Source organism: Cannabis sativa, chromosome X, assembly GCF_029168945.1.
Source record: "Cannabis sativa cultivar Pink pepper isolate KNU-18-1 chromosome X, ASM2916894v1, whole genome shotgun sequence".
Lineage (NCBI taxonomy): Eukaryota > Viridiplantae > Streptophyta > Magnoliopsida > Rosales > Cannabaceae > Cannabis > Cannabis sativa.
Window position 1 is genome coordinate 10,197,013 of NC_083610.1, and position 16,336 is coordinate 10,213,348.

The following is a 16,336-nucleotide window of genomic DNA, read 5'->3' on the forward strand; positions in this document are numbered from 1 at the left end:
CACAAATGCACAAACCAAGAAACCCAAGAACGTAAGAACTCCGATCACTTGATTTAATGGTGGATCTAGGACCCTGAACCTTCTCTCTCACTCCACTAGTCTCTCTCTCTCTGCTCTCTCTTCCTGTCGATGATGGCAAGCAAGGCAAAAATCCTTCTTGTCGACGATAGCTCAGGTGGAGCCCAAGTGGTTTAGGCTTTCAGATCTTTTTTTTTTTTTGGTATTTTGGTTTATTTTTTGCAATTTCAAATGCAGAATCGAATGTAGATTTTTATTTCTGTTTAGGGGTTTCGATTTGTGAAGAAAATTTTAGATCTAGTATTTTTTTTTTTTTAGTTTTTGTTTGATTTAGGATAGTGGTGGTGGTGGTGGTGGGAAAAGTGGGATAGTGGTGGTGGTAGTGGTTTAATGGTGGACACAAAAAGAGAAAGAAGAAGGAAAAGAACGAAGAAGAAAAAGAAAAAAAAAATAAAAAAATGAAAGGAAACAAAATAATTATAATTATTATTATTATTTTAATTTTTTTTATAATTTTGAAATTCAGATTTTTTTTATTTTAATTTTTAATTATTAAAATTAGGTGGACCAATAAAATTTCACTACGTGTACACTTGTATACACTGTGGCAGTCTACTTTGGCACTTAACAGACCAAAGTAGACGAAAGGAGTAGAGAGCAAAATGATTGCAGAGGTTGGGGAGTATAGCCATAATTTTCCCAACATGGGGTTAGATCATACCAAACTTAAAAATCTAGAGAGTTTGGTTGCAAATTGCCCTTTTCAAAAACTTGTTTTAAAAAATTTGACCAAACAAACCTCTATTAGTTTTTAAAAGTTGTATTCTGTTTTTGTAAAAAATTAGAAAAAAAATTTAAGTTTTAAAGCCAAACAACCCCTAAACTTTCTTCTTTAATAAAAATGAAAAAGAAGCCCTAAACTTTCTATATAAGCATAAAATAAGAAAAAAATGTGCATAAGCAAACTTTGATTGAGATAATAAAGCTTTAAACTTCTCTGGGTGCTTTTGGCACCCCCTAAAAAAAAGCTTTAAACTTCTTCTTCATTTTCCAAATGCTATCTGTTTATTTTTAGCTAGTAAAGTTCCATACATAACGAGTAACAAGCTATCTACCTTATTTCTGCATGTTATGGTTTGTTGTCTATCAAAAAATCAGATTTGGAAAAAAAAAAAAAATTATTGTCGTTGTGGTTTTAATTAAAAAAAAAAAAAAGGTTATAGGAAAGTATAAGCAAGAGTCTAGTTTTAAACTTTCTACATGATTTTCTAACTTTTGATAAGATAAAATACTATGTAGATAAAATACTATGTGGGATATGCAAGTACTAAACATCACAATTCACTAACAAGCTCTTCACTTCATTTGCACATGTGCTGTTTGCAAGATATGAGAAGGCCTTCTTGCTCTGGTGGCTTGTTCAAAACCATGAGAAATCTCAATCAACTTAGGCTCGGTACCCTCTAATCCCCTAAATATAACCCGAATGGCATTTCATTGCTTGATTCGAACCCAGCCGGAACAGAAATTACAGGGTAACCTCCAATTGCCAGTACCGTAGAAGCAGCCCAGCCTAGTGTCACCATGGCATCCAACTCACTCTCCTTCATCAGTTTCTCAAATCCATCTTCTGACAGATGCTTTAAAGCCTCTATTGCCTTCAATGCATCTTCTCCTAAGGCGCTTGTCATATCTACCATAACAAACTGCTCCTGCCCATATTTCTTAGTCATTTCCTAATATGATCAGCAAGAAGTGAAAACCATGTCAAACAATTGGAAATGAAACAGAAAAAAGACAGCCTTTGAGAGTGTTACATAAGATAAATTACCAAATCAAGGTTGTCTGAATTAAAAGCAATAATGTCTGCAAGAGATCTCACAGGAGAATCTATTAGCTCCTCGAGGTATTTTTTATCTCTAGCTTGAACTCAGTTACTAGTGCAAATGCTTCGCCACTTTTGAAAGGATCCAGAATGATATCCTTATTCGCTACTTCTAAATGATCAATTATGGTTGCACCTCCATGCCTTGAAATTCCATATCAGATAGCTCATGGTAAGATAGAGATGAAGTTTATTAGCTTAAACATAATTAGTTCTTTCTTCCCCATACCTTAAAGTGCTAAGGTGAGTCTCAAAAATTGAAATAGCAGAAGATCCATTATAAAAGGCTAAAAATGCATTCCTTACAACTCCCAATCTCTTTCCTTTTAGCCCATCATTTTTTAAGAACTGTTTGTAACCACCTTTGGGAATGAACTTAGCTGCAGCTTCTATTGCATTATGGTCTCTCGAATCATAGCCCACAATTGCATCAAAGACATAGACCGCATCAGATATTGTCCTGCCCATTGGCCTGCAATATCCCGGGGACAGACTATTATATGCCAATGCAAATTGCTTGAAACAGAATTGGCATGAAAATGAAAAAAGGCCAATAGCAGCATGGACTGAAGTTTGTTACCCAATTGAGTCCTGACGTGGGGAGATTGGGACAACACCGACGCGACTAGTGAGGCCAACGGTGGGTTTGATTTCGACGACTGAGTTATGATCAGCAAGGCAGATTAGGGAACCATATGTCTCGGTTCCAAGGGACACTGCTACCATGTTTGATGCAACGGATATGGCAGGTCCACTGCTTGATCCACATGGGTCTCCCGACTCATTGTATGGGTTCTGTTTACGATTTCTAAAATAATTAATTAGGCCATAATTTATTGCAAGTTTTCTTAGGATGAACTTGATTATACTTATATGCATTCATGTCAAAAGTTTTTTGACAAATTGCTTGAGCGCAGCTGCATCCAAATGAAAAGTTACGTTTTCAGTAAATGATTGTGATCTTTTATGGGGTGTTTCAAAATAATTTCGTGAAGAAACTTATTTTTTTTAATAATAATAGTAATAATAACAATAATTTTTTTTTTTTTTAAAAAAAAAAGAACAAATAATACCTATTTGAAAACACATGTAGAATATGTTAAGAAAATAGCAAGTTTTTTTTACAGAGATCAACTTGGACTATTCCCGAAAATGTTTTGTGATTCCCTACTTCGTTTCTTTGTTCCCAGTGATTGGTCTGCCAGAGGGGGACAGGCCATGGTTCGCTCACTTTCACCTTTCTATTTTCTTTCCTTATTAGTTCAAAATACGTTAACAAATTTGTTAACGTATTTTGAACTAATAAGGAAAGAAAATAGAAAGGTGAAAGTGAGCGAACCATGGCCTGTCCCCCTCTGGCAGACCAATCATTGGGAATCAAGGAAGAGCGAGTACGGTACCATTCCGTGAGAGTAGCCTTACCCAAAATAACAGTCGCGGCGCCTCTCAACCTCTCCAGGACAGTGGCATCCCTCTGCACCTTCGAACCCAATAGCGCATAAGACCCCGCCGTTGTGTTCAGCGCGTCCTTAGTCGATATATTGTCCTTGAGCAGCACCGGTACTCCATGGAGCTCACCCAGCGACGACCTCCCGTCGCGCCACCTAGCTTCCTTCCTCGCCTCGCCAGCCTTGTCCGCCTGACACCGCGCATCCGGGTTGACTTCAAGTACATCGTGGAGTTGGATCGAGCCTTGAGATCCGGTCAATGTAATAGTCAACTAGCTGCTGGGAAGTCAGTCTTCCGTCGGCAAAGGCGCGTTGGATATCAGCAATGGTGGCCTCTTTGATCGAGAAATTTGAGCCATTAAATCTGTTGACGAAGCTTAAGAGTAGTAAGATCAACGGCGAGGAGAGTAGTTTTGTTGAAAGGTTGGCCCGCATTTTCTCTTAACCATATTCCAAAAGCCAAACTTTCTATAATATATTTGGTAAGTATTGGAAATAGTGACACCAATGCATGTGTTTATCTATTCAAGTGGCCAAACCACTAAGGCTAACTTAGTGGTGAGGGAGGGATGGGAAAAAATGGGAGGTCATGGGTTCGAACTCAGGACCCTTAAGTTATTAAGCTAATGTATGATTGTAAAAATACCATTACGCTACACTCAAAAAAAAAAAATCTATTCAAGTGGCCAATTTTATGTCCTAATTAATTGTGTTTGAAAAAGGTAAGCTTTACATGATTTAATAATTGTGTTAGATCTATACTTGTTTTTCTTTTTATTTTAACATTGCCAAGCATTTGATATTGAACAAATTGACCACTATAAAGTTATAAACTTCTTCATTGCATTTACATTGGTCCCATTCGCACGATTGGAGGTGGCCTTCGAACCATGGTAGCTTGTTCAAAAGCATAAGCGATTTCAATCAACTTAGGCTCAGTACCTTTCAATCCACCAAAACATATCCCAAATGGCATTTTACTGCTTAATTCATACCCAGCCGGGACTGAAATTGCAGGATAACCTCCAATAGCCAGTACAGTCGAAGCTCCCCAGCCTAGTGTCACCATAGCATCCAACTCATTCTCCTTCATCAATTTCTCAAATCCATTTTCTGACAGTTTCTTCATGGTGTCCACTGCTTTGAACACATCTTCTCCAATACCATTTGTCATCTCCGCTGCAATTAACTGCTCTTGTCCATATTTCGTCATCAATTCCTGAGATTCGGCAAGAGAAACCTTGTCAAAATAATGAAGCAAAAAAAATGATGCGATGATATGCTTACCAGTTCAGGGTTCTCTAAGTTGAAAGCAATGATATCTGCAAGGGATTTCACTGGAGAGTTTACTAAGTCGTGGAGATATTTATTCAACTCGACCTTGAACTCTGTTGTTAAAGCAATTCCTTCGCCGCTCTGGTTAGCGTCATTAATGATATCAATATTTTCTATCTCCAAATGATCAATTACGGTTGCACCTCCTTGCCTTGAGTTTCCAGATCAGAGTCAGATCATTAAGAATTTCGAGTACTAATAAGTGAAAAAGTTTTCATGTTTGTTTTAGTTCACACCTTAATGTCTTAAGGTGACACTCGAAGGTTGAAATAGCAGAAGACCCATTATAAATGTCCAAAAATGGATTCCTTACAACTCCAAGTCTCTTTCCTTTGAGCCCTTTTTCCTTTAGAAATTGTTTGTAACCACCTAGAGGAATGAATTTTGCAGCAGCATTTGTTGCTTCATGATCTCTTGGATCATATCCCACAATTGCATCAAGCACATAAACCGCATCTGACACTGTCCTGCATATGGGCCTAAATATACAGTAGAAACTTGGACCATTCATTAACTTTTGCATGGCCAAGTATTTTAACAGGTTCTTCTCAATATATACAAGTAAAGTTACCCGATTGTGTCCTGACGTGGGGACACAGGGACAACGCCGGCATTTGGTGAGACCAACGGTGGGTTTGATACCGACGACGGAATTGTGATTAGCTGGGCAGATTATGGAAGCATCGATCTCGGTTCCCGGTGACACGCCACCATGCTTGCCGCAACCGATATAGGCCCGATCCACTGCTTGATCCACACGGATCCCCTAACTCAACGTAAGGGTTCTGCATATATATTGTACACACAAACTTCCCACTTCATTATTTTAGACTTAAGATCTATTAGTTGAAAGAAAAGATTTATGTGTTTTATTCAGAAGAATTAAATGGTCGATGGTAATGAAGCTAACAAAATAGACTTTCTCTAACTGAAGTGAATCAAATTCTCTATTAAATTCGCAATATTAAGATGGATGATGAGAACCCAGCTTAGTTTTCTCTCAATTGTATTTCTATAACTCTCACTAGGTTTTGAAGAGCCCTAGACAATCAGACTATCATAATATCATCAATTCAATAAATGGGAAAACTAGTATTAGAAATTAGTCATACCCCCAACCAAAAACTCATTATCGACTCCAAAGTTTTAAACCTGCTTAAAATTGTTTATCCAAATTGAACCTTTTAGCATGTGTTACGTGTTGTGTTACAAAATATCAAATAGACAAAGTGACAAACCAACCACGCCTTGCCCACCCCTCCCACACCAACCGTACGGAATCAACCAAGAACGAGCCCCATACCACTCACTGAGACTAGCCTTCCCCATGATCACAGCCCCAGCCCTTCTCAACCTCTCCACGACGGTGGCATCCCTCGGCGACACCGACCCAAGTAGCGTGTAAGACCCCATCGTCGTGTTCAGCGCGTCCTTAGTCGCTATGCTGTCCTTGAGCAGCACCGGAACGCCGTGTAGCTCTCCCAGCAACGATTTTCCGTCGCGCCACGTGGTGCTCTCCCTCTCCCAGTCCGCCTCGTCGGCTAGAGACCGCGCGTCTGGGTTGATTTCCAGCACGCTACGAAGCAGGGGATTGAGCCTCTCAATCTGGTCGATGTAAAAGTCAACTAACTGCCTCGACGTCAGCCTCCCGTCTGCGAAGGCGAGTTGAATATGTTAGAGATTTTATAACAATGGAAGAAAATCAAGATTTATTACAACTCTATTGTAATACAATACAAGGACCAACAAAGAGATTAAATAAATGTTACAACAACATAATATACAATATATATATATACTATATATGTTATATATATAAGAAAGGTAGAAGAAGATAGATTACAACACATATAAAATAATATATATATATATATATATATAACAAGAGAATAATATATATAACAAGAGAATAATATATATATATACTCACTCACAACCTTGAGTGTAGAATAGTGGGGATCACCATGACTTGAACAAGGTATTACACCTTTGTCCAAAAGCTTATTTCCCCCTATCTCTAAGCACTAAGGGAACTCTCTAGGAAATAGCTTTGGGAATTATCAAGCCTTAGGGTTTTCTAGCAAAGTGCTTTCTTGGTAGAAAACTTCATCTCTCAATGAGCACATTAGACTCCTTTATATAGTGTTTAGGTGATCACTCTTAGGATTCAAACACACCATCTCATTTCTCTCATAAAATGAGCATTAATATAGTTTGTAACAACTATATTTCAAACCATTTGAATCCTATCATCAAATTGTGTAACATCTCTTTTATTACACAATATTATGATCAACCAAAAGAAGTTACAAAAGCAATTAACTTTGTAACTCTTCTCCATGTTATAAAGTGTAGGTTACAATTTTAGGTTAAATAAATTATATGTTACACAATTTATTTACCAAACACCTAATACATATTATTCACATAATAATATATATTACTACATTTTAATCTACACTTATTATATTATAAAATAATATAACAATCCCCCACTAGATTAAAATGTGTAACACACTTGTAACATTTATTTAATCAATCAAAATATTATATCAAAATATAACATTCCCCCACTTTGATTGAATAAATACACACTTTCAAAGAAGTCTTGCTTAGCTGCATTAGGTAAAATGTCTTTCGACTTGAATTTTACCTTAGTGTAGTTACCACAAAGTTTGATGAAATTTTGGTTGCCGTAGCATTGAACCACTATTTCTTTAGTACAAACCGGTGATAACACACACACCCTCGCTAATGCTCACTTGAGACCGCGTGTCTCGCTCTTGCACCGTTAATGGCCATGTGCAAAATTCCAATTCATAGACTCTCTAGAGAATACTCCCAATTCTCATAAGAGGCGGCACCACCTCTAGTCCATATAGGTGGAGTTTTAGTGTCTCACCACTCGTTAGACACTTCTTAAGCTTAAGTGAGTTTTCTTAAGCTTAAGCTCCATTAAAAAACCTTTTGGTTTTAACCCTCAATTTTACAACATGTACTCATCCATAGATGGGACAATTGAGTACCACATTCACTCTATTGACTTGTTATTACCTATTGAACTTAAGACTAGATTTTTACTAGTGTTAAGATAGGTTACCATCAATGAGCAAAACGCTAAGGGAGTTTAGGTCCCATCCCTCGAAAATTCATGCTTTAATCTTGTACGGAGATTAAGCGATTTGTTATAACCTCTCACTATTGATTCCATGTGAGTCATGCATGCCAAAAATATAGTGTTCACTTTGTGACCACTTTTCTCCTTAAGTACTTAAGCTTTGAAAATTCAATCATAAAAGATTAATTTTCGCACAAATTCTCAATAATTTTGATACCAAGCATATCAAAATTAAACACTAATTTAAACACCAAACATGTCTAAATTACACTTTATTTTGAGACACTAAACATGTCTCAAAAATACACATTTTAGTTTTAGACACCAAGTATGTCTAAACTTTCTCATATTGGAGTATGCACCCCCACACTTTTACATTTCATTATCAAGACAATATCTTGATTTTAAAATATAGAAGACCACTTTGTCTCTATAATTTTTTTTTTTAAAAATTTAATTTTCTTCTTGAAATTATTTTTACCAAAAATATTTGACACCAAATATGTCAATATTTTCACTTATGCATAGCCAACTTGATTTAGAATTTGAATTCAAAATCAAATAAATTAATCAACAATGTCTCAACACATTTTGATTAAATTTGTGGTTCACCCCCACATTTTTAGCATAAAGTGTATATAAAATATCACTTTTGTGTATTTCCTCTTGAAATGACTTTTTAAGGTCACTTTAAATACCATTTGATATTTTAGTTTTCTCAACAAAATTATAATATCAAACTCACATCACCCCTTACAAAATAATGTGATTATTCTTACTCATAATTTTAAGGTTATCTCCTCATTGAGATTAGCCCAAAATTATACAAAAGTTAACAAAATTCTCATCAATTTTGTTTACAACTTTGATTATTTAAGATTCAAAATTGCTTCACCAATTTTTGAATCCATATTGATTCATTTACTTTTGAGTCCAAAATTGCTCTTCCAATTTATGGCTCATTTCACAAATTTGGATCCACTTTTAATCCATTTGTTCTTGCTATGACAAGACAATTCTCATAAGTGTAACTCTCATATAGTTCACTTTTCTTATCTCATAACATGAGATGATTATCTCTTATAATCCAATAAAAGATGCAACTTCTCAAAAGCCATCTTTTATTATCTCATAAAGTAAGATGTTCACCACCAAATTAAAAAAGAATTTAAAATATTCTTTATTCACAAAATAGATGATAATAATTTCTACATCAATAGCAATAAACAATATTATATTATTACTATCAACATTATTATCATACTATATAACATATATATTAATATAATATGTATGTTACTAATCAACATCTATTATATATAACATACACATAATGTCAATATTAAATTCACAAATAAATATGAAACATATATATTTTAATATATATCATATAAACATAATATATATTAATTACACAACTATATATGTTACATATCTCACACATATATATAACATATATACACTTTAATATACATAGATGATATATATTATATACACATAATATATATTATATATACATGTCTCATATAAATACATAGAAAATAAGTATTTCTACATATTTTATCTCGCAATATATATGTATATTATATTATATCTTATCATATATATATAATACACATAACTTATATTCATGCTATATATTATATATCTCATATATATATATACATATAATAACATGATATAAATTCAAATATCATATTATATATCACTATATATCTTAATATGATATAAATACATGATCATGTATATGTCACATATATATAACTCATATATATCATAAATATATATATTACTATCATATATAAAATAGTAAATCATATAATATTCATGACCACCATGCTCACCCATGAATGGTTTTCACATAAAATCTCTTATCCTTGTATTTTCAAAATCTTGATTTATCTCCTCTTCCATTGAAAAAGGAATAAGCTTTTGATTGTTAGAGATTTTATAACAATGGAAGAAAATCAAGATTTATTACAACTCTATTGTAATACAATACAAGGACCAACAAAGAGATTAAATAAATGTTACAACAACATAATATACAATATATATATATACTATATATGTTATATATATAAGAAAGGTAGAAGAAGATAGATTACAACACATATAAAATAATATATATATATATATATATAACAAGAGAATAATATATATAACAAGAGAATAATATATATATATACTCACTCACAACCTTGAGTGTAGAATAGTGGGGATCACCATGACTTGAACAAGGTATTACACCTTTGTCCAAAAGCTTATTTCCCCCTATCTCTAAGCACTAAGGGAACTCTCTAGGAAATAGCTTTGGGAATTATCAAGCCTTAGGGTTTTCTAGCAAAGTGCTTTCTTGGTAGAAAACTTCATCTCTCAATGAGCACATTAGACTCCTTTATATAGTGTTTAGGTGATCACTCTTAGGATTCAAACACACCATCTCATTTCTCTCATAAAATGAGCATTAATATAGTTTGTAACAACTATATTTCAAACCATTTGAATCCTATCATCAAATTGTGTAACATCTCTTTTATTACACAATATTATGATCAACCAAAAGAAGTTACAAAAGCAATTAACTTTGTAACTCTTCTCCATGTTATAAAGTGTAGGTTACAATTTTAGGTTAAATAAATTATATGTTACACAATTTATTTACCAAACACCTAATACATATTATTCACATAATAATATATATTACTACATTTTAATCTACACTTATTATATTATAAAATAATATAACAGAATATCAGCAATTGTGGCTTCGACGATGGGGAATTGTGAGTCATTTGCTCCGTTGATGAAGCTTGAGAGCAGTAAGATCAACGATAGAAATGAGAGTAAAGGCTTAGTAAGGCTGACCTTCATTTTGTTCTCTAGAGCTATCGGCTAGGCTGACCTTCATTGTAATATTATCGTATAACAATAATAACAAATAAACAAATTACTTAATTAATAATAATGATGATGATGATGATAATGATAACAAATATAAAAATTAATTAACCTTTAATAATTAATTTTGTCTTCTAGATTTAAGATTAGTAGCTCAATCAAGAAAATATATTATAATTAGCTAAGAGTTTAACCAAAACATAATTATCTGTCCGACACATTGAAAAGCACACGCACTCGCTTTGCTAGAGGGAATTAATTGGGCTCGAGATATAAGACTTCCACTCAATGCTTTCTTCTCTAATATCTTTGAGGTAATGATACTATAGTTAGGATTGTTTTTAATTAGAAATTTGTGGACAAATTCCTTTATATTTGATTTGTTATACATGTTGTTAAAGGATAAGAATATACAGGGGTAATCTAGTTATTAAGGCTCTCCAAGTTTGTTGGAGATTGAGGCAATCCTAAGAGCTTCTTCAAGGAAGCGGCATTTTATACAAGGCTAATTAGTAATTTTTTATTCTGAACTGAACTAAATCGTGCCCCTTGAATTTTTTTGGCCGTTAAAAATTCCCCCGAACTATTGAGATTGTTAAATTTAAGGACTTTTGTCTAATTTTAGTAAAAAAATTCTAACATTAATAAAAGTTCAAGAGGCATGATTTAGTACATATCAAAGTTTGAGGGGCATGATTTGGTAGATATCAAAGTCTGGAGAACATGGTTTAGTACATAAACAATCACTGAAACAGTCAAATTGAATGAAATTAGACAAAAGTCCTTAAATTTAACAATCCCAATAGTTCGAGAGGAATTTTTAACGGCCAAAAAAGTTCAGGGGCACGATTTAGTACATGTCAAAGTTCGGGGAAAAAAATTACTAATTAGCCTTTATATAAATGTCGTTCATTTTTGTTCCAACGAGGCACCATTTCAAGGTTGCATTTTGAGCTTAATGCTAGGCACTGTAGACACCGTATAAGTTTTTTTTTTAAAAAAAAAAAAATAATATTTATATTATTTGATTTATTTATTAAATTAAGAATTTAATTTTGAGAAATTCTACAATGCACTTTTTAAAAAGTAATGTATTGTTTCGGCACCTGACAAATTTTTTTAGTCCAATATTTTTATAGTCTTGCATATTATAATTATTTAAGACATCTTGTAAAATTTTAAGAAATTTAGAAAAATTTAACACGCCGAAAATAATGTATCTTTTTAAAAGTGGTGCACTGATGTACTCCTACCTATTTTAGCATTCAAGAGACTTTTTTAGTCTACTATTATTTCATAGTCGTGTATATTATAGTTATTTAAGATATTCTGCAAAATTTCAAAAAATCGAAGAAATTTAATACGTCGAAAGTAAAGTTCAAACTGTCTATTGCACGGGTTTGAAATAACACTTTGAAGCCACGATCTCTGTCTCTTCCTTGCTCTCTCTCTAAGTTTTTATCTCAATTTGGTAGCTCTAGGGTTCTCAAATTCATAGATTAAAATGTTCTATTTATAGTGCTTTAAAAGATAGATGAATCCCCTTAGAATTAGGATTTTTTTTTAAAAATAAAATAAAATAAGATAAGTACGGCGCTATAATGCCCAACACAATTTTTATTTCTGCACCTGATTAGTATTTTGGTCATAACTTCTTAAATACAACTCAGTATTGGACGATTCAAGATGTTTCGGAAAGCTAAGAACGAGATCTAAAACTTTCATGTTGAGCTCCAAGTCCAGTTCTGCCTCTAAGGTTGTCAAAATTTACAATTAAGCTCCGCCTTGTAAAACTGAGCTCGCCGACTTTTACTATTTTCCACCAAAATATGCTAACATCCTTCCAAATGACTCTAAATGCATGATTAGTTTTTAAAAAAGCCTAACAAATTATAATCACACTAATCAATAGTTTAAAGAATCAATTTAAGAATATTAATACATGAATTGATCATATCTATAAAACAAATATAGACTCATCAAATAGCTCACTTTGTTAAAATTCTACTCTAATGATGTGCTAAATTGTGATGCAAATATGTCACATAACAAAAATTGATCCAAATTTGGATCACAACATAGCATGATGTAAAATTTGCATCACAATAAATGCTATACTTTTATATTTACCATTATACCATTTTAAATATTTTATTATTAATTTTAGTTAACAAGCACCTTTACATTAAATTAAATGACTTACATTATTGTTATTAAATTTTATATTTATCTTTGCATTATTAGTATTATTTTATATTTTTTCTAATAAATTATTAAGTGGACATTAAATGATATATTAAATTTTACATCGAAAATTACAATTATGCATTTGAGCACAATAGTAAAAGTTAATGTAAAAATATCACAAAAATACTTTTTGTGTCAAATATAGCTATATTTTTAATCTCCCATAAGAGATGGTCTTATAGTTTGCTAGAGACATGATGAAGGGAAATAATAGGAAAATAAGACAAAGAGGAGACAAATCTTTTAAATTAAAAAGGGGAGATCTGTCCCGCCATTTATGTTTAACTCTATTAATTACAACTTGGCAATCAGAAACAATACAATCAATAGGGAAATGCAGAATAGAACAGAACACCAAGTAATTGCCCTGAAAAGAGCTTCTGCTTCAGCGAAATCAGAGGAAGACCACTAGGGATTGAAGAATAGCATCCTGCTACAACTTCCTCGCGACAGTTCTGAACCACTGCTCCAAAACCAATTCTTGAGCTTTGTTCCCTAACTGAAGCATCCACACTTAGCTTGAATCTCCCAGGTGAAGGCAATAGAGTGTCTTGAATAGTTGCAGGCATTGGATGATTAGAAGAAGAGCTTGCAGCAGTCATCTGATTGCCATTCCATCCAAAGATGGATCTGTTTTGAGCAGTACAATAATCCTGCAAGTATGAGCTCACCAAAAAAATAGAGGTATTTGTTTTCACTCTTTTGTATGACAATTTGAAGTCCATATAAATATAGTAGGTGCTGCCACTGTTAATTACTCAGATTTTGTTTCCTTGAATTGAATCAAAAGCTACAAAAGGTGGTAAGAAAGAAATATGTATGTGTATTGTGTGTCCACAAGTAAAGTAGGTTTTATATTTCTTTTAGATCTTCACTTTTTCTCATAGATAGTTAAAATTATTACCTGTTTAAGAAGGCTGCTAATGATGGAGTTTACAGAGATAAATAAATAATAAATATTATAGAATTAAAATAGAATACTTGTACAGATTAAAATATGTATCTATTTGGTTGTATCAACACAGATGAGGATTAAATTTCATCAATCGATACCAAAATTTTAACCTCCCTCTAGAACTCTTATTCAAGAAGATAAACTAGTACATTATAATCACTGTTGGGACAACAATTATCAACTATATAAAGATTGGTACATATATATCGGATGATGTGGGCTCAGATTAGGCAAAATAATCACTTGCATGGTGTGAAACTGCAGTTGACAGTGCCATAACCCGAGTTGGCCCTCATAAACCGCAAGCCTGTAAGAAGTACACTGCGTGTAGATCCCATTAATGCCCAATCCAAATGTTGAACAACACCAATTGTGTTGTAAGGAAATCGAAGAGTGTTGTAGGAGTTGAGAAATGAGGTAACCCCTTCTCTTAGAAGAGTTCTGTAAGGGTCTCCTCTCCCTTGTAAGGCTTGCATCATTGTCAAATCTGTACCATACCGACTAGCTGCAAGTGATCCAAACACAACAGCCACCTTAGTCTCAGGATTCACCATCCTCCAGTAGCACCTGTATTCAGGCATTGTCCAACTCCTGCCAATTTATAATTTAAGACAAAATCATGAGTTTCCAGCAGTTTTTGTTATGATCCATCAAGTTTCAACTCAAAAGTGACATATGCTCTCTTAAAATGGTAGTGCTACCTCTTTTTGAGCCCCAAATCACCGAATCTCTAGTGGGTTTTAACTTTTTTATTTTTATGCTTACTATTGTTTGTATGCTTATTTGAGTTATTGGATTCTCATACCATGTGAATGTTGTACCTCTATTCCAGTTGGGACCTTATAGTTAGTTAGGTGATAGTGTATTGATGTACAATAGAATTGTGTGAGTAATAAGTAGCTTACTTAGATGGGCATGCTGAGGCTTCCAAAAAGGGAGCTGGTGGCAATGGAGGCAGAGGAGGCATTGGCGGAAGCCTAAAAGCTGGTGATGGAGGAGGAATTGCTGGTGTAACAGGCGATACCACAGGTTGTGGCTGAGCAGGTGGAGCTGGTGTGGCCACAGGCGGTGGCTGCGCTGGTGGCACTGGTACTGCCACAGGAGGTGGCTGTGCTGGTGTTACTGGTGCGGGAACAGGATTAGTGGACTTTGGGCAGTTTGGCATTGGCTGGGCAGGCTGTGAGAGCAATGAATCGGTTGCATACATCTCCATGTCGAAGAACCTAAACATTAGCCTGAGTTTCTGGGCTGGTCCAGCAGGAGCCGAGCAGCCTGATTCAGAGCCTTGTCCACTGTCGGACACCTGTGAAAAACAGCCACTGAGATCTGGCGCACCATCAAATTTCACCGCATAGTTCCCAAACCAATTTGTAGTCTCTTCCCTTGACATTGTGATTTGGCCATTGCTGTCTGTACAGGTTACTTTGACTTTAACTCCTGCAATTAGAAGTAAGTTATGTACTTTTGTAGATTAATTTAGTCCACTCCAATCTCATTCAAATTAGCTATAAGATCAAAAGACATAGTATTAGGACAATGAATGAACATCTTGGTTGCGTTGGTTATTTATATAAATGGTCAAAATAAACTCTTCATTGCTAACTAAGAAACTCAAAGCTCAAATGGTACATGATACAAGTTGTACAGCACAAAGCAAAAATTGCACATTTAATGGATAAATAACATAGTTAAACTCTAACCAGAAATGGGATAATCAAACCAGGATCTTTGACCATCTTTGCATTGATCACAGAAGACTGTGCCAGTAACCATGGCATCTCCCTGAATTCCATCAATGGCTGCAGCAAAAATAAGAAAAGATACAAAGAAGAGTTGTTGCGGCAAACCCATACGGCCAATAAAGGAAGAGAGTAAAAGAATAAGAGAAAGATTGGTGTGAAGTGATCAGAGCCAGCAAAAACCAATGAGATGTAAATAAAAAGATAGCAGTGAGTTATAGTTACTTATATTTAACGCTCAACTGCCTCCATTTATGAGTTGGAAATAGAAAATAAAAAATGTATACATTCAAACTAAAGCGCTGAATCAGTACGGAGTTGCATTTAAGACTGGTAAGTGGTAACCAGTAAGGTTGAGTGGTCTAGAAAGATGATCTTAACTTTCTTCTAAATCTATAACCCCTTTCACACGTGAGAGAGATACATAGTTTTTTTTTTAAAATTAAAAAAAAAAAAAAAAGAAAATAGTAAACAATTTTGTTGAAAATGTTCTTTAAGATTTTGCTAGCTTTATATTATCTTTTCCAAAAACAGGTGAGATGGAAATAAATATGGTTATTCAATGAGACCACTACTCACTAACATTAAAACTCTGTTAAAAGACACTTAAAATGATAATGTTTCAATCACAAGGGTTAGTAAGAATCGATTCTTACATGGCCAAAGTGGACATCTCATGGTAGTTCAACT

General features: G+C 33.9%; 1 protein-coding gene and 2 pseudogenes across 1 annotated transcript; all 3 read right to left on the minus strand.

The window, feature by feature from the left end:
* Positions 1–933: 933 nt before the first annotated feature.
* On the minus strand, positions 934–3,786 carry LOC133032007 (probable amidase At4g34880; annotated as a pseudogene).
* A 248-nt stretch (positions 3,787–4,034) lies between these two features.
* On the minus strand, positions 4,035–6,357 carry LOC115704461 (probable amidase At4g34880; annotated as a pseudogene).
* Positions 6,358–13,896: 7,539 nt separating this feature from the next.
* LOC133031742 (anther-specific proline-rich protein APG-like) lies at positions 13,897–16,040 on the minus strand. Its single transcript, XM_061105359.1, has 3 exons — positions 15,608–16,040; positions 14,813–15,344; positions 13,897–14,498 (listed from the first exon to the last, which is right to left on the minus strand). Exons 1-3 carry the CDS (start codon positions 15,756–15,758, stop codon positions 14,147–14,149), a joined length of 1,035 nt encoding a protein of 344 aa, XP_060961342.1. The 5' UTR covers positions 15,759–16,040; the 3' UTR covers positions 13,897–14,146.
* Positions 16,041–16,336: the final 296 nt, after the last annotated feature.

Excerpts from the sequence above, each read along its gene's own strand:
- LOC133031742 (XM_061105359.1), bottom strand. The coding sequence starts at position 15,758 with ATGGGTTTGCCGCAACAACTCTTCTTTGTATCTTTTCTTATTTTTGCT. Across the intron at positions 15,345-15,607 it reads GTTTGATTATCCCATTTCTG|GAGTTAAAGTCAAAGTAACC; the intron begins GTTAGAGTTTAA and ends TTCTAATTGCAG. Across the intron at positions 14,499-14,812 it reads GCCTCAGCATGCCCATCTAA|GAGTTGGACAATGCCTGAAT; the intron begins GTAAGCTACTTA and ends ATAAATTGGCAG.